Source organism: Clytia hemisphaerica, unplaced genomic scaffold (assembly GCF_902728285.1).
Source record: "Clytia hemisphaerica strain Z4C2 unplaced genomic scaffold, Clytia hemisphaerica genome assembly, whole genome shotgun sequence".
In the NCBI taxonomy this organism is placed as follows: Eukaryota; Metazoa; Cnidaria; class Hydrozoa; order Leptothecata; family Clytiidae; genus Clytia; species Clytia hemisphaerica.
Genome location: NW_027103573.1, coordinates 756,676 through 775,742, shown reverse-complemented (window position 1 = coordinate 775,742; position 19,067 = coordinate 756,676). Strand labels below are relative to the sequence as shown.

The 19,067-nt window shown below is 35.8% G+C and overlaps 2 protein-coding genes and 1 non-coding gene across 3 annotated transcripts in view; 2 read left to right on the top strand and 1 right to left on the bottom strand.

The window, feature by feature from the left end:
• LOC136801162 (5-oxoprolinase-like) overlaps window positions 1-4,782 on the top strand; it is a 39,668-nt gene extending 34,886 nt beyond the window's left edge. The window contains exons 35-41 of the mRNA XM_067057790.1: window positions 273-407; window positions 728-877; window positions 1,565-1,639; window positions 2,686-2,768; window positions 3,171-3,331; window positions 3,896-3,993; window positions 4,577-4,782. Of these exons, the coding sequence (XP_066913891.1) occupies window positions 273-407; window positions 728-877; window positions 1,565-1,639; window positions 2,686-2,768; window positions 3,171-3,331; window positions 3,896-3,993; window positions 4,577-4,747 (873 nt within the window). The 3' untranslated portion in view covers window positions 4,748-4,782. The remainder of the gene's footprint in view (window positions 1-272; window positions 408-727; window positions 878-1,564; window positions 1,640-2,685; window positions 2,769-3,170; window positions 3,332-3,895; window positions 3,994-4,576) is intronic.
• Window positions 4,783-9,487: 4,705 nt separating this feature from the next.
• On the bottom strand, window positions 9,488-9,561 carry Trnan-guu (transfer RNA asparagine (anticodon GUU)). Its single transcript has one exon. It is a non-coding gene; the product is annotated as a tRNA-Asn (tRNA).
• Window positions 9,562-10,703: 1,142 nt separating this feature from the next.
• Window positions 10,704-19,067, top strand: part of LOC136801102 (uncharacterized) — a 58,805-nt gene continuing 50,441 nt past the window's right edge. The window contains exons 1-8 of the mRNA XM_067057725.1: window positions 10,704-11,076; window positions 12,424-12,645; window positions 13,503-13,610; window positions 14,081-14,323; window positions 14,689-14,793; window positions 15,654-15,968; window positions 16,787-17,033; window positions 18,408-18,715. Coding sequence (XP_066913826.1) covers window positions 10,986-11,076; window positions 12,424-12,645; window positions 13,503-13,610; window positions 14,081-14,323; window positions 14,689-14,793; window positions 15,654-15,968; window positions 16,787-17,033; window positions 18,408-18,715 — 1,639 coding nt within the window. The 5' untranslated portion in view covers window positions 10,704-10,985. The remainder of the gene's footprint in view (window positions 11,077-12,423; window positions 12,646-13,502; window positions 13,611-14,080; window positions 14,324-14,688; window positions 14,794-15,653; window positions 15,969-16,786; window positions 17,034-18,407; window positions 18,716-19,067) is intronic.

Genomic DNA, 19,067 nt, shown 5'->3' with positions numbered 1-19,067 from the left:
GTCTTAACATACGGAATCGTCGATGTTATTTAATGTTTTTACAAAGTTGCTCTTCCACCCGCATACCATATATCCTAGTTGACATAAACTAATTTAAACTGATTTTAAAAAAACGAGAAATTTTTTGAATTTAATTTTTGCGATGAAGGGAAAACTTCACGAAAACGCGAAATAAGATTTCGCGAAAATATATCCGATTAAAGTATTCTTAATCCAAAATTCAACTGACCCTATAATTTATGATTTTGTCTCAATTTTCATCTCATTATTAGGGTTCAGCGGTGTTCGATTTCACAGGTACCGGGCCGCAGGTTCACGGTAATTGTAATGCACCACGGGCCGTTGTACTATCTGCATTGATTTATTGTATTCGATGTATGGTCAACAAGAATATCCCTCTAAACCAGGTAAGTCTTCGGTTCAAGGTTTTATAGCTAACCTATACGTCTATAGACTGTTTGCTGATGTTGCAAATGTAATGGAAAGAAAATTAAATGATCACTGATAAATCAAATATGAAGAACTTTCATTTCAATTATTTTTCAACAACTTGGAAGCGCTCTAAGTTATTGGTTAATAATGGCTCACTCACCAGAAAATGACCGGTTTTTTCACTTTTAATTGTTTGAGGTAACGTTTTTTGGGTATTTCTGTTTAAACGATTACATCACGAATCTAATGTTTTTCTATACTTCCTGTTGAAAAATGTGTATTGCACCTCCGTTAGGGATGTTTAGCTCCAGTGGAGGTGATTATACCGGAAGGTTCAATGATCAACCCCAATGATGACGCGGCCGTGGTCGGTGGTAATGTTCTGACTAGCCAACGGCTTGTTGACGTCATCTTCAAAGCGTTCGAGATTTGTGCCGCCTCACAGGTAATGTATTCATTTGTTAAGTTTGCTCTTCGACTTGGTATATCTTGTCCCACTAATCCATTTGTCAACCTTTGCATTTAATTTCATAGTGAACCACTTTCTTAAATCATCCCCATCCAAATCATCCGCTTTTTCCAAAAAATGTCGACAACCTTCCAATAATATTAGCGAGCTTTTCAAGTTTCGATTGATAATACTAAGTTTCTAACTGGAACCAAAACTAAATAAAAAATACAAAAACCATTCAATTCTAACCACTATGAAGGCTTCAAACTAGTCCCCTTTTAAAACGACCCCCTCCCTTTCTGACATAATTATGTTTAGAAGCTATTGGGGTTTTGTAGCAATTTCTGCTACACCGACCCTAAATATTCAAAAAGTTTTCCAATCCTCGATTATTCTGAAGATATCACTCCCTTGTCTAATACACTCTTCTAGAAATGCATTAAATAATTGGGAACCTCGTTTTCAAAGTAATGCTGCCAAGATACTTTAACGTCGTCATACTTGGTTAATATTTAATAAGCTATTGGGGTTTTGTAGCAATTTTAAAACGGTTTTTTGGGAAAGCATTTTACATGTGTAAAGTTTGAAGTAATTATTCTTTCATTTGAAAACGAGGCTGTTGATTTATCTCGAGAATTGTGTGTTGAGAAAAATTCAAATGGGTTCTTATTGAAATTATAGGGCTGTATGAACAATGTGACATTTGGAGATGGTACTAGCGGTTATTATGAAACAGTCGCTGGAGGTGCCGGAGCTGTGAGTGCACTCGAAATAATTCTTTTATCACCTTTCAATTTTATTTATGATGGTGCTATTCACTGTAGAAAAGAAAATGCCTAAGATGAGCTAGATACTTTACTACCTTATCGGGGGGAAAATGTCAGGGGAAAGTGACGAAAATTATGAGGGTTTGACGAAATTTTCCCCGACGAAATATTTCCCTGATATTTTATCACCCGACCAAAACTTGTACCTGATTTTTTTATCCCCAACCAAAACATTTACCCAAAATTTTATACCGCAACCAAAATTCATATCTAATTTTTTTACACCTACCGAAATTAGTGCTTTAAACGTCGAAACACAAGATCCATTTTCGAGCTAGTGAAGGAAACCAATTATTTTGGACAATTTAGTCGGGTGAAAGTGACGAATTTGAAATTTTGGTCGGGGAAAAGTGACGAAAATGCCTCTAGGTGACGAAATTTTTCCCCGACGAAAAAAAAACCCGACTAAATAAAACTCCGACATTTTTTTCCCGATAAGGTATCTTTGATAGTATTAGCCAGCTTTTCTCAATTAGATGATAAGGAAAGTTATGTGTTTATCATTCCAAAAATCACTAAATTTGAAAAACATAACACAAGGTTTCATACAATCATCTGATGTTATCGTACCTTATTGAAACTAATTTTCTCGGGAACTAATACTTGCGGTCGAAATAAAAAAGGAGGAAAATTGCATTTCGCGGGTTTTAATTTTCGTGGTTTTGGCCTTTATTGGACAAATTTCTTTCATTTTTTGAAAAAATTGAAAAAATTGTTTTTCGCGGAATCAAATTTTCGCGGTTTAGCCAAAAAACCGCTATTGAAAATCTGTCAATTATCTTATTGTCCCAATGGTACATCGTGAATGAATTGAAATTGGATTTACTTACTTGCAGTGTTAAACTTTTTCCGTCTCAGACGAATTATCTTTTAATTTATGATGCTTTTCCGTATCTAAATTAAGCATAGTTCAACGAAAATTAATTATTTTCGGTATTAGACGAAAAACTCTGCTTTAACCCAACCACATTTAAGGGACCAACATGGAACGGACGAAGTGGTGTACATTCTCACATGACGAACACTCGTATCACAGACCCAGAAATTGTTGAAAAGAGGTATTACATTTGACTCCAATTTCTCAATGAATGACCAGTGTAACTTTAGTCTGTACACAGACCCGATATCTACAGCTAATTTCAAAATTCATTGCCGTATGCCGTAGAGGGTCTGTTGTCATTGTCTTTTCTAATTTGAGATTTTTCAAACCGACCGCTGCGATAGAGTGCGGGTGAGAGAGGGGGCGACGAGAGAAGTATTGCTATTTATAAATCATACTTCATCGCAGAGGTCTCCGTAAGGGAATAAGGTAGCCTAGAGCCTGAAGTGGAAGTACTAAAATCGCAATTCTTGCCCGAACTTTAAATTTTGAAAAACTTAAAATACACAAATTTCTCAATATATTTTGACCATGATTGTCCAGCTCAACAATGACAATCATATCGATCTATTTTTGTTAGATATCCAGTAATTGTGAACAAATTTGGTTTAAACAATGGAAGTGGTGGTAACGGGTGTTATCAGGGCGGTGATGGCGTTATCAGAGAACTACTCTTCAGAAAGAAACAAGTCTTATCCATCTTGACTGAAAGACGAACCCTAAGTCCTTATGGACTGAAAGGTAATGAAGACATTTAAAAGATGTCTGCACTGTTTGCTTTTAGTCTGAATCACGATACACAATGGAATTCAATAGAGGGTAAATACCAAAAGCCTAGTTATAGCTATACACCACTGTGTCAAACCGGTGAGACACCTGCCGCCCTGGAAAATTCGGCTAAAGTTAAATTTCAGCTTATTGGAAAAATCTCTATTTGAATTTCAATGAAAAAAATTGCACTCCAAAACCTTCACTGGAGTTTTTGAGCTGTGAACAAAAGAATTTATATTTTTATAGGGATTTCGATTGAAATTTTAATCCCCACTGTTGGAAAAATATCTACCGGGGCTGTGAGATAGGGGTGTAGCTATTATGAGGGTGTATGAAAGATATTCTAAATAAAAATCTGATAGAAGATTGACAAACATAAAAAAAACCGAACTTCTTGAAAACAATACAAATCCACTCTGAAAGCCCTGAATAGATGAGTCGAAATTTGTATATGCTAATTAGTCAAAACTGAAGAACTTTTCTTTCAATGTAAAGTTTTATTTTATCTCATTTGAACTTCCCATTATTTTTCAGGCGGTGAGGATGGAAAGAAAGGATTGAATTTGTTGATGACGTCAGATGGAAAAACCATCAATCTTGGCGGAAAAACTTCCATCGATGTTCGCCCTGGTGTAAGTGTATACATTGGCATGTTGGAAAAATCCCCCCGCCCAGCTAGAAATTAAAGAAATGATATAGGGTGTATATTTAATGTTTCCCAAATATCGACCCTTTGATAAGAATATTTGAAAAAGCCTTAGCGTCCTTTTTGCGGTACTCCTTCTTAAAATGGCTTCGCCATGGCTACGACACTGTGGAGTGTCATAATGTGTCATATGTTATTTTTTTTGTTTTCTTTTGATTTTGACAATAAAATTGAATTGTTATATATATTTTGAAGTAACTCGCATTACTTCATACGGCCATCAACCTAATTCAAGTCCCATCACGGTCCTTATCGCGTCTTGAAATAACCAAAATAACCAAGTCTCTAAGTTTGGATGACAATTTCCTTTAATCGGGTGTTTTTGGAACAATATATAAATACCACTCAATCGATATGAAAATCTCCAATCTTTATTTTACGGTTTTTCACCATTTGAAAGAGTAATGCCCGCCTTTATCTTCGAGTAGACAGCTAAAGAAAAGGGAGCCTTCGGAACGCCCTCGATTTTGATCGCGCAAGCTTACTTTTAAATGTACAATATTTTTCAGGATACATATCGAATGTATACACCAGGAGGTGGAGGTTATGGTGAAAAAGAATCTGGTTCTTCATCCCATGCAAAGAAAAGACGTCTCAATGATGAAAGAAAAGATGGTGATCTATTGATGACAAGCGCTGGTAGTTTGAATCAATATAAAATGAACCAAGAATCAGCTTAATCTTGTTTAAAAAAGATATTGCCATAATATCTAGACGGCTAATTTGTCTGCCAAACTTGGTCTTTCACTAATCTACACAAGATCACTGAACTTTATATACCCTGGATCAAGCTATATCCGCCATATTCGATCGGAATTTTGTTTTAAATGGTACGCTAGCTAAAGGCCAGGGCAAACATTTCATCCAACATGATTTTCCAATGTTGGATGAAATGTTTGATGGAAAAACTTGCGTTGGATGAAACAAAAATCAAGGCCGGGGCAAACCAATCCAACATTTCATCCAACATGGCTTGGAAAAAAATGAAAATTCAAAAAATAAAAGAAAAAAGTACCACCAAACCAATCCAACACGAAAAATTACACAATTCAATGAGAGAGCTTCTTTGATCTCGCCGCAAATATTGGATGAAATGTTTGATGGCGATTTTTTTCCAAAAACTTGAATTGACACAAACCGGTCCAACAGTTCATCCAACATCAGAAAAAAGGCATGTTGGATGAAATGTTGGATCGGTTTGCTCCGGCCTTAATGGTAGCATTACTCGATGTGGCTCAATTTATAATTGAATAAAAGTTTTCCGTTTAAAAGTTTTCTACCCACATTGCTACCATAAGAGTACCATTAAACTGCGAAAGTTTTTGCATGGCCAGAATCAAGAAAATTCTTCCCGGGTATTACGTCAAAACAATTGAATTGGAATTAGACTATCAATTTGTGTCGGATTTTTTTTCGTCAAAAATGAGGAGAGGCCGGTTGTCTAAAGTAGAGCGCAATTTCGATTAACATTTTTTTCAGCTTTTGAGTGCGGACCTTTGTTTGTAATTTGATGAAGGCTTGATTTGTCATTGCCTTGATTTTGTAGTTTTTTAGAATGTGAATTGTGATAGTTTGAAATTTTAAGTCAAATTTAGTGCTTTGAATTGAAAATATGTTTTATGATGCGTGTATTTGAATTTAGAATATGACTGATGAACTTTTTAGAAAAATTTTTAGATTTTATTTTGATCATTTTTTTCAAAATTTTCCACATTTTATTTAGTAGAAACGCACATGCACTTATTTATTATATGATGAGTGGTAATGTATGGTTTTGATAGAACACGCCCCTGCGTCACAGACCTGGCGAGACCGCCCGCCTCACTGGGAAATTCGAAAATTTCGTCCCTGGTAGGATAAATACTCTATAATTTCAGGCCACTGGGAAATTTTTGTTTGTTTTTATTCCCATTTGAAATTTGGTTCAAAGAGTTACGCTCCAGAACCATCCCTCTGGATTTTTTGGCTGCGTAACAATATCATTTCTATCCCCATCCGGAAATTTTTATTTCCACTGTGGGAAGAAGTTCCACCGGGACTGTGAGACAGGGGTTTTAGAAGTGCTAGAGAGCGAGTGTTTAATGCGTGATAGTGTGCGGTGGAGTGTCGTTTGCAAAAATGAAACCTTTATAAAATGACTGGCATTCTTGATTTTTCCTACCTACCTAAAGACGACCTTTGTATACCCCATAGTTTATTAGGTACCTGAGAGAAGGCCCCGGACATTCGATCTAAAAACTACCGTATTGTGCGGCAAAAATTAAGGTCTTAAAATTGGACAAATTTGAGGAAAATTCTGGCGAAAAATCTACCCTTACTGTTAATTTTTTTTATCAAAATTGATCAGATTTTCCAAAATTTAGCTTTTGCTCTTCTCTACTTTTTGCACCCTTACATGGCACAATCTCTCATTTTGACCCTTACAGTGCACTCTTAGTAGCCTGAAAAGTGTACCCTAAGGGCTGCACTTACGGTACACTTTTTTTTTATAAGAACAAACTATATAAGAACATAAGGCCTCGATGGCCAAAATGTTAAGAGCAAATTACGAACATTTTTAGGCTTGGCGGACTCCAAAACGGTCAATTTCTTAAGAAAATGGAAAAAACTGCTCAAAAAATGGTGAAAATAAGAACATGTTAGGAACATTTTTAGCCTTAAAACTCAAAAAGCTAAGAACATCCTAAGGCTTTTGGATGTTCTTATAAAACAAACGTGTAGCTCATTTGTGACGTCATTTTAAACTCGACTCTTTTACGAATATACCTTAATTATTTTCGAGTTGTAAACTTAAAGGACGGCCGAGATAGATATTCACTATTTTTATCTGCAGGGACAAAAACTGACTCATTTTGTAAGAAATTGTCAATTCATAACGTCACAAAAGCTAAAATGGTGTTTTTTAACTTTTTTCTTCCAGGCCTTTCTCTGCTTTGATTATCCATTTATAAAATTTTTGTTTACCATCATAATTTCTTTTTCTATTTTCAGAGCTCCAACAATAAAAAAGTATAAACAAAAATGAAAAATTATGAAAAAATGAAAATGAATTTGGACATTTTGGGCATGGCAAGAATTGTTGTGGTTTATGCTTAAAGAAGTTGGCAACGGGTGTAAGCACTTTTAAAATTGTAAGTTCGATTTTAACTTTTTATTTTGATAATGAACAATTTTGTTGAAATTTTCTTTCCATTTGTGTTTGTGGCAAAATTCATTCCAAAACTGAAAAAAACAAACCCTTTATCAGGTCATTTTATACCTAAAAGATGGGTTTGAATCCACTCGTAGAATTAAACACCGCTGTTCGATATGTAAATATATCTCAGAATCTATTTTGGCTAAATTACCCCAATTGAAGAGCTCAAAAATGCTCAAAAAACCCTCACAGAAGTGTGGCAAAGATTGAACTTCATCAAATTCATCAAAAAATATTAGGTTGTGACGTCTTTATTTGCACTTTTTGGCGTTCCAGTGGGTAAAAAATTTTTACCTATTTTTACCTATTTTTCGGCTATTTTGGCTAAATAACCCCATTGAATATTTGGAATTTGACGCCATTGGCATTTTTTAGCGTTTCCAGGGCGTGCAAAAATTCTATTTCTACGTATATTTAACCTACTCGTTTTTGTTTTTTTTAAGAAACACACTTTTAAGAAACATAAGGCTCAGAATGCCTAAAAACTAAGAAACATCTAAGAAACATGCTGAGGCTGAGATAGAGAAAGTAACCTTTTTTTAATTCGGTTTTTTTAAGAACCTTCCACTCAAAACAAATGTTTTTTTTTCTTTGCATGGAAAATAGGCTGATTATGTCAAAAAGTTTAGAAACATGGAAGAAACATTTTTTAAGGCTCAAAAGGTCGATTTCTTAAGAAACATTGAGGCTGCTCGGTAAAACTAGTTTCTTAAAAAAAACAGTGTAATTAAAGAGCTCAACGATGTTCAAAATCTTCATGGAAGTGTAGAAAATATTGAACTTGATCAGAATCATAAAAAGATTTGGTTGTGACGTCATTATTTGCAGATTTGAGCCTAGATTACCTTGTTGGATATATAACTCCATTTAAAAGATTAGATCAGAATGGAGAATGTCCAAAACTCAAAGAAATATAATAAGAAAGTCAATTTGAACTTTACTAGAGGTACAGTATAACAATAGAAAACTTTGCAAAGTTATTTCCAGTGGATCAATTTATGAAAATGAAAGAAAAGAAGATTGCAGTGTATTACAAGACTGTCTTCCAACACTTATTCTATTCAATCGATTCAATCAATATCTTTTCTGAAAACCGTCATTGATGAGCTGAAGAGTCTTGATCACCTCCTCTAAGGAAACGTATCAACGGAGCTGATGTACGTTGATAAAGCCATACTGGATGTCATACTGGATGGTACGATTTTCGAAGATCTGAAAAAATTCTCTCCCATTGAGTTAGAAACTGCTATAAAAAGAGGTAGGGCCAACCTCGTTCCCGTGTATTCCAAGCTTTATTTATGTTACTGATTGACGCCAGGGAATACTGTGGTGTTGGCTGATGCAGGGACTCTGAGAGGGGGAACTTCTCAAAACAATACGTCATAAAAAAATCTGACGTTACAAAGTTAAACTGGCAATGCAATGGTTTCAAATCCAGAAGCAAATAAAATCTGACGTTTTGTTTTTGGATTACGTAATCTTAGGCATTCTAAAGACAGACAATTCCAGGGTATTATCTGGCACTATCAGTAGGCATAACAAAGCGCAGGGAACGAGAGGTTGGGGAAGGGCAAAGAGTGATCGCAAAAAAACAGTAAAATATTAACAAATATGTCAAGAATGACAATAACATCTTTTCCCTCTAGAGAGTAACGTTCCAGGCAATACAATTGATATCGAGGAGAGAATAGGCTGGAATAAGCTCGGTATCATCAAGTTTTGGTTGCCTTCGGATTTAACAAACAAATAATACGCCAGCTTTAAGTTGAAAGTGCGATTATACCATGCACTACTGTCCTCATATTATAATATTTTAAGATTTTTCCCTGTGTTAATTATGCTTCAGTAACAGAAATCTGATACACAGATGCTGATGTTAGTCTTTGAAATGAGATGCTTCTGATTCAGGCTTGATCTTCATTGATTAACCTGATTCGAAATGAGAGATTTCGATGGCATCGTCATTCGAGACCTTAAGACCCCATAGAAAAATGCCTGATTGCAATTCGTAGGACCGAAACGTGCCGTTTCTAATTTTACATTTTATATCTATCATTAGGTAGGCCCAATACAGTGTGCTTGTTATATCTAATTGTTATAGTCTGAATCGCAGACCTCTAGTAGTCTATAAGGAGCACGAATCCGTTAGTGCAGTTAGTGGATTCTCCGTGGATGCCAACAGCCTTTAATTGATCGTGAAAGCTACAAAAATCAAATAAATTTACGCTCCCGGGTGGGCTTGAACCACCAACCTTTCGGTTAACAGCCGAACGCGCTAACCAATTGCGCCACGGAAGCTTGGAATTTTAAAGTCTTTTTACATACTAATCTCAAAGCCTATTATATCTCATATATTATTCAAACGGATCTGTCAATCAAATATATGATTACGTCACAATCTCAATAGTTCTTGCTCGACAGCCAATGAAAATAATACTTACGTTGTTATGGCAATAAAAAGTTGTAAGGGGGGATAATTTTTGTAGATTGATGATGTACGTTTCTCAAAGACTAACCAAATGTTCTTAACTCTAGGATTTTGTGACTACAGTACACGTCTTTTTATAAGAGGAAACTATATTAGAACATAAGGCTTCCATGGCCATGGCCAAAATTATTAGGAACAAGTTAAGAACATTTTAAGGTTTTGTGGACTGGACTCTAAAACACCTATTTTCTTAGGAAAATTGACAAAAATATTCGCAAAATAGTGAAAATAGGATATGTTTTTAAGAACATTTTTGGCTTAAAACTAAAAAAGTTAAGAACATCCAAAGGCTTCAAAATTTTTGGATGTTCTGATAAAAAATGCTTGTGTGTACGAGACTGTTCATCTAACGTTTCCAAACCATATAAAAAGAACGATGTATAGCTATTAAAAAGCGACAAAAAAAACGACAAATTTCTAAAGAACGACAAATTTTATATTTGAACCTTAAAATGTTCTTTTTTCAGCATTTTGATAGTATTTTAGTGGAATTTCTTAGAGCATTGCACACTTACACGGTCACAGTCTATAAAGCTTTAAAAAATTCTTATTAAACGTTCTTATGAACTTTAATCTTATAAAAAAGTGTGCAGGGAATTATCTCTCAATGTTTGATATAGCTCTCAGAAGCGAGCTCTCCTATTCGTGAAACAATTCTTGGGAGTTTTAACATTGCACGTTTCTTTATAAGAACAAACTATATAAGAACATAAGGCTTCGATGGCCAAAATGTTGAGAACAAGTTAAGAACATTGTAAGGCTTTGGAGACTCTAAAACACCCGATTTATTAGAAAAACGGACAAAAATGGCCAAAAAATGATGAAAATAAGAACATCCAAAGGCTTCAAAATTTTTGGATGTTCTTATAAAGAAAAACCTGTATTACACTACCAAAAAATCATTTCTAAAACTCACGTCTATTTTCTCTGTGCTAATTAGTGTAAAATAGGAGTAAACAGTAAACATTTTTGGTTTATGGGTGTAATTTCGAACATAGTTCAACAAACACAAAACTGAAACGCTCGGTTGGAGATCGTAATACACTTGAAGTATGTTATAACTTATATGCGCCATGAGAAAAATTACGAAAATTACGAAAATCAAGAAAAGTTATAATTGCATTATTAATTTAATTAGCAAAATTTTCTTAATTGCGCATTAATTTTTTGGGGAGTAAATTTTGTGATAATTAGTTTGCTTGGGCGTGATATGGTATATTTTAGAATTTAGCCCATGAATTACATGAGAATTCTAAGCGGAAATCATGGAATGAAAAAGAAGAGGATTGAAATGAAGTTCTTCGTTTTATGGCTTGGTGTATTGGGTATGTTTTCTTCTCTCGATTTGATGATCTTCTAAATCCTCTAGAGTGTACTATGAATATCGCGCCGAGCCCTGGCACTCTTCACAGGGTCGCTTGGCTGTTAACATCGGCGTTCTTTAAGTATCAATGCCATGAAATGACAGCTGGTATCTGTAGACTCGCAAAACTTGCCGATGCAGTAATTCTGCTTGCTACCCCGTGAACCCGGAGGAGGCAGGTAAATTGACTGACGAGTGTATTTTTCAAGATAGCAGAATTGCTGTAAGGGTTTGTCTTTTTGATAAGTGAATTGAAAGGATAGAGAATTCAGAAAGCTCCGGGAAAAATTGCAAATATTTGCTCCAAAATTCTGATTTTTTTGCTACTCTGTACTAGTATTGGTGCGTTTCTATCTAAAAACCAATTTCGCCGTACATACCGTCAGTTGGTATACTCACTGCCTCCCCCCGGCCCATGGATTACTCTAGATGCCAGACGACTATTCAGACATAGTAGAAAATAAGTAAAAAATAATGGAATGGACATATTGTAGTCCTATCTCTCATATACAAAACTGATATTATTTTCATATTACATATATACTGTATAACACGGATTTTAATCCAGTCTACCCCGTGGTTAGGATCTTATCTGAAATATCAGAGGATGTAATAAAGATATTTATAATATACCCCTGTGTCACATACCCGCTTGGAGCCCAGCCCCACTGTAAAGATTGACAAAAATTTCGTCACGGTGGAAAAATAGCTTAGAGATTCAGCCCCACTTGGAAATTGACTTTTATTCCATCCTCATTCGAAATTCAATGTTTAAAAATTACACTTCAAAACCATTTCGACTGAATTTTTTAACCTTGGAACAAAGGAATTTATATTCCCTTTGGGATTTCAATAGGCATTTTTATCCTCACTTAGAAAAAAGTTCCACCTTGGCTGTGAGACAGGGGTGTATATATACTCGTAGAGTATTTTTGTTTGGTTTTTCCTTAGAAATTACTTCTTTCGCTGGAAGCACCCTGGAAATTCAAAGGAATGCATCATTTAAAGCAGGCTAAGATGATGTTAAATAAAACTTTGTAATAAGTTCTTCTCTCGAAGACGGATTTCCATATCAGTGAAGTATATAAAGAGGTTTTTCCTTCTCAAAATCCAGCATAATCCAGCAAAAGTTATAAAATCCATTTTCCGTCTAAGACGAAAAAAAAAGCCTAGCTCTGATCACTTTAAGTCTGGTCCTAGTTGAAGAATAAAGTAATTCGTCAATAAGAAAAAAAGAGATTTCTTAAAAACACAATTCAATCTTGAAATTTGATCATATAATCATATTGTTTTATTTTTCATTCGGCAGTGTTTGTTGCTCATTGTCATGCCAACCACAATAATGGGAAGAACAATACCACAACAAGCAACCAATCACAGTCATCCAAACGCTACCATCTTCCTCCATCAACCAATGAGAATGGATTACCATTTGTACGGCAACCGACTTCGATGAAGAAAGATGTGATTTATGAGCCATTAGAAAGGATGTCATTGGATGATGAAGATGACAACGAAGAGGAAGATGATGGTTTACATTTCTACTTTTTCTCATTTCTTTCTTTCCACACCCCAGTAGCGAGATAAATCGAGGGGGACGGTATAAAGCAAAGTTGACATGTCTCCAAAATCACCGTCCACTTTGCTCGACGACGGTAAAAACACCAAGATACCGTTGTCTGTTTAGGTGAGCAAAGGCGATATAGAGTCGTACATCAACTATCGATTTTGTTTTGTATCCATTTCACTTACCGTCGCCCTTGATATCCTCCGATACATAAACTTGATAGTGACCCGATCCGCCCTGGTTAAAAACCTGGTGAAAAAATAGCCAAAAATGGCCTGATTTTAAGCCCCATGTAGGATAATAAGTAAACCCGGTCAAAAATAATTAAAATTGTTTACTCCAATTTACACCAGTGAAAATTGAGTTAAACTTTCTCACCCCAGTGAGTTTTGGGATCTCAAATTCAAACCCGTTGAAACTTTTAACTTTTTTTGTAGCTAACCCAGTGGATTTCCCAGTAGGGGTGCATTTCCCTTATTTGTTATACCCTTGTTATATTAATTAATTTGATTGAATATTAGACCCTTGCTGGAAATGGGACTGCCATAGGAGAAAAAGGGGTTGGAAATAGTAATCTGAGGAACTCGAATTGCTCCTACCCCATGTCACTTATTTTACAATCGTCATGCCAAAGTAAAACCGTTAAAATGCAAAGACACGAGCAAAATATTATAATATATACAGTAGAGTCTCTATAACTCAAATGTCTCCTTCTAGCTGGAAGAGTTTGTGTAATTATGTATTGATAAAAACCATAAAATCACTTTCAATCTTTAAAACTTTTCACTTTTAGATTTACTATTTACTATTTTTTTGAACAGGAGATGATAATGATGATGATGATGAAGAGGATTCAAAGAGAGACATTCTGTTGATTCCTGGTAGTGATGCTGCCACCGCTCCCATGCAGCAAGTCATGCAAGTTATCGGTAAGTAACTCATATGCCTGACGGTGACATCCGCTCTCATGCCCTCTTCTCACGGACCCGGTGTAATCCCCTCCAACTGGAAAAAATTGCCAAAATATCAGTGGAAAATTACACTCTATTATATTTCCCCGCTGAAAATAAACAAATAAACAAATTATCACTGCAAAATATTGTGCTATTTTTGAAAACTATGATATTCATATCCCAGCTATAAAAAGCATGTAATGTAAGGATTAAATGGTTGAACTGAAACAGGATTGTTTGTTCCTAGCTGGGATTCCATACAGGGATACTTGCATACTTAATATTTGTTAGGAATTCATTAAAACCGCCCTTATAAGTTAAACATGTATATACAAGAAAAATTTCAGCCCATTGGCTCTTGGCTTATGAAAGATTTGACGAATTAGGCACTTGATTCATGGGATGGCACATATAAGAAAAAATTTGATTTTGTTTTCCCTTTAAAGGTAACAGTTTGGCAAACAGTGAGGCTCAAACACCATCTATCGCATCTAACATGGTTCCAATCAACCTCTCTGGATCAAGACGAAACACCAAACCTGTCATCGTCAAATACGTACGAGCGCCTCCTACCACACAGTATTATGCAGCTGTGGACGAAAGGAGTGAGGGTGGTGAAACTGAAGTGGGCGGCGAAAGGACTACAACCGCTAACACCGCCGCTGCCTCTCAAGTTATAGAAAATCCAGGTATAGTGTTTTAGGATAGTAACGAAACTGCCCGAACGGGAATTTTGAACCCGATCAGAAAGTCACATCGCGCGCACTAAAATTCGGAAGTAACCCCCCGAGAAGGGTAGTGTGGTGAAGACCGACTATAACCTAAACACGGCCTAAACAACAAGCTTACTGAATAATTTCTTTATCAACCTTTCCACAGGTTGTCTCTTTCTAATTCGATCTTCAAGGGACCAAACATTTTATTCGAATTAGTGAAAGATTCGAATTACAGAGAGTAATTCGAACCACTTTCATCAGCTGAGGGGACCAATATTTTTAATTCGATGAAAAATTCGAATTAAAGAGTTGATTGTATTCTTTTATGTTCCCATCAGTAGGTTTTGGTCGTGAGAAGATTCACCAGACAATGTACAACGATGTAGATGTTGACCAATTAAAAGCTGCCCAACAAATGCAAGATAGTGAAGAATCGATGATCAGTAAGTCAACACTTTCCTACAGTCGCCTTTCCCTTTAAAAGTTTTGTTTATAAATAAGAGTGATATATATATGCTTATTCGTCAAGATTAATTTTTTGTATTGAATTGACACGGATGTGGAGCAAGATTGTTCAGAAAGGGAAAAAGAAAAACATATTTTTTGCCTATATCAGCACAATATAACAACAGGAGGACACTGTTCTGATATTTAACATGTCTGATATGAAACGGGAACACTTATGTAAAAATAAAATCTTCAACTCAAACGCACAGTAAAAAATAAGGAAATACCAAGGTTTTTCGGTGAATTCACTTTGAAAAGCCGCGGCTTTCTTGTAATTGTGATCAGGGATTCTACAATCATGGTCAAAATCTATTGAGATAATATAGCTTATTTCCTCGTTTTTCGAAATTTGGAGTTCGGGTGAGAAAGTCGCTTTTGGGCTAATTGATAAATTTATTGAGTATTTCAATTCGGGAGGGGTTTATAGGCTTCCAGGCTATATTCTGAGACCATTCTTGAACTTTTGGATCCTTAGAAGTCTTAACTCTACCCTTCCAACCTAATTTAGAGAGCTTCCAAATCGTTTGTGGTTATAAGATTTCGTAGGAATTTCCCTTTTTTCTCAAATATTACGACCATGATTGTAGCTCAAAGGACAATTTGACTGACGAGTTACAGTTCTGAAAATTCAAATGGCGAATCCTTTTTCAGAAAGCATTGTGTTTTTAACTTATCTAACCACCAAACCTTTATCCGTGGGTGTTTGAAGTGATCTTGGCTAGGTTAACTCGTACTCATTAGTTTTACACAGCTTTTAGCGCAAGGTTTATCGTCGAATGTTCTTATTTTTTTGCAGCTAAATTGATTGGTACACCACCCAACGGGGTAACAAGATCATCTTCACAACAACAACCGCCCTCCAATAAATGGGCGTCCTCACAATATCTTCAACAACCGGAATCTCCAACTGACGGCGCTTATACTGCTAGTTATTCAGATAATATTGATAGTGCGCTTTTAGACCGCGCGGTCGACGCACGGTTACTTCAACAACAACAACAGAAGCAACCTATGATTGCAGCAGGTGATTTGGGAATCGAAACACTTTGTGAGCGACACGCTGTTCCAGTCAATTGTACAAACTCAACAGATGCTCTTTGTCATGATAAAGGTAAACCACAGATATTTTTTTTTTAACTAGATGATAGATGTATTACACTCAGAACCTCGGTTCTTTGAGCACTCTATAGACTCTGTTGAGGAGCAAGCTCTACTTCTCCGTTCACAACAAGTGATTATGCAAAGTTCAACACTTAGTGTTTTGAGCACCTCTAGTGACAACAGCAGTCTATGCTCGCTTACCCGAGCCATGTCTGCGGATGGATATCTTTTTCACTAGATAGGCAATCCGCTCACATATTTACCGTTAACATATGTCCATATTTAGAAATTAAGTCTATTACAAATATTACTTCCCAGGTAATCTGCTCACATATTTACCTTTAACATATGTCCATATTTAGAATTTAGTCTGCCATGTTATTTTCTATTTATTGTATTCTGAGCTATCACATAATTCAACGACGTCAAAATTGAGGGCTGAAAGCTTAAAAGTGCTTGTCTTATCGTAACAAATATAGAGTGAAAAATTAGCTGGCTCCTATAAAAAGATAAAGTGATAGAAAAACTTATAAATAATTGGGCTGTTCCACAAAATTTCCATACAGGGGGGGGTGGACGAAGGCAAAGAAAGATCTTTAGAAATGTGTGAATACCCCATGGAAAATGTCAAGATTTATTTGCAAAAGAATCAGTCTTTTGCCCCCTAAAAGTCTTTAAATAACCTTTTACCCCTTGGAAAAATGAAAAAATTCTTTTTTATACCCCCTGGAAATTCTTCTCTGATCACCTTCAGAAAATGTTCGTCCACCCCCCTGTTTGGATATAAAATGGAATGACCCATTGCAAGTGCTATATTTCATTTTTTAGACTTGGATGCGTTCCGTAAAAACGGATTATATTTTCATCAACAACTTCGTGACGTTCACCGGTCACCTCCAGTCGACCTCAACGACAAACTTAACCAAGGTGCTCAGGATTATGCGGATAGGCTTGCTTATGCCGAACGATTGTCTTATTCTGATCCTAAAGATCGGCCCGGACAGGGTGAAAATGTAGCTGTCCGGTGCTCAGATGATGGATCGATGTTGACTGCTAAAGAAGCAATCTCTTATTGGTAAGGTTATTTTATTCGTCTGCAAAAAGTGACGGAAAGATTGCTCGATGACAAAATCTTTTACCGATGAATTTTCATAACCGACGATTTTAATGCCGACAATTATATTTGATCAACGATTAATTTTTGCCGACGATTATATTTCTTTGCATGAATGTCTCCGCCGATAATAATGGGGTCGTTTAGCATAATTTACGGGAAAACAATAAGATCTAGCTGAAATCTCCAGACCTTCTCTATAGGATTCTTATACCTCAGGAAAAATTCCCCTAAAATCCCACTGGTGGAACATCCCTTTTTTGGGATATTTCTTTTTTCCCCAGGCAAAACCCTAAAGGCGAAATTTTTTGAAAATTTCAAAATCATTTTCAGACATTATCAAGTATATCATTCGAAAGCTCTCGAAAAACTATATAGAAGACTTTTAAACGGGTATAGCCGATTTCATTACCTAACTCAAGATAATACACGCAGAAGATGCTATTTATGGTCAATTTAGAACAAAATGTGGCGAAAAGTGGAATTTGCGCATGAAATATCTCGAGTTAGCTAAGGAAATCGGCTATAGCCGTTTAAAAGTGAGTGTATTGATTTTCTACAATATCTTCGCGTAATATCTTGTTAGATAATTACAAACAACTCTCTTTGTCTATGAATTTGAAACCTATTGAGCTTTTCTATTAAAAAACCATACAAGGGTGTTGACGAACCTTTTCAAGTCAAAAAAATTTTATTGAAAATGTGTGGATACCCCCTAGAAAATGGCGAAATTTGCAAAAAAATACCCTTGGAAAGATTCTTTTCATACCTCAAAGTGAGGGTGGACACAAAATTCAGTCTTCTATCCCCTGGAAATTTTAGAAAAACTCCCCCCCCCCTTAGGAAAATGACAAAATACCCCCTAGAAGGATTACCCTCTGGACATGTTCGTCCACCCCCTGTATGGAAAATGGAATAGCCCATTTTGGTACATGGAAATAATAAAAGTTCACCTGTCTTTTTATAAGAGCTTTTTCAAAAGAACGCTATACGCTAAACTTTACCTTAAACCAGGTAAGACAATTAAGGTGGGCTTCGGATTTCAGAAATTGCCATAAAAGGCACTTTTTAAAACCTTTTCAAAGATCTTAAGAGAAATAAGAATTTCAACCCGGTAAAGACAATGGAAATAAGACCGAAAGTTCGAAGGTGAAAAACACATCTGACACAAATGCTAGTAACTCGGTGTGACGTTTCAGAAGAAGATACTTTAGGCGTAACTTTCGCGATTTTTCGTCCTCGCGAAAGTTTCTGCTCGCGAAGGTTTGTACGCCTAAAGTACCACCAGCTAATATCAAACATAATTCAATTCTGTACACATTATTTCATATTCAGGTACAACAAAATTTGTAAAGTAGAGCCGAATTTCAATCAATATTCACCAGATATCGCTCAATTTTCACAAGTCATTTGGAAGGATACCGATTTTGTTGGTTTAGGGCGTTCCACCCGCGATAAGGGCGATTTACTTTGCACCTATGTTGTTGCACGATACTCGCCCCAGGTTACCAAGAGTGGATTTGTAGAAAATGTTAATAAAGGTGCATTTAATGAGGAGGTCACGTGTCCAAGAAAATGTCCTTCAGCGGCTCCAGCACGCCAATCGCCGTCGCAAAAAATCGTCAGTTCTGATTCTAAACAAGGTATACAAATTTTTTTTCGATTGACGTAAGTTAAAGGACATCATTTAACGTATCTCCTACTATTTGCTTACACAGCTTTTTTTAACAAAAGAAAGAACGATATTTTTCCATTTGGGGGATTCTTTTGATTTGTTTACTCTACTTTGTCAGCATATAGGCGTGCCTACTTTCTATACCATGAAAATAATATTTTTAAATGTATTACTTTCGTTAAAACTCAAAAGATCTTTGTTACATTCCTGTCTAAAATACAAAGCGTGAGTTCAAAACATTCATCCTTCGAAAAACATTTTCAAACCCTGATATTCTTAAAACCTTATTTCTCCTCTTGAGTCTAAAAACTCAAAAAAAG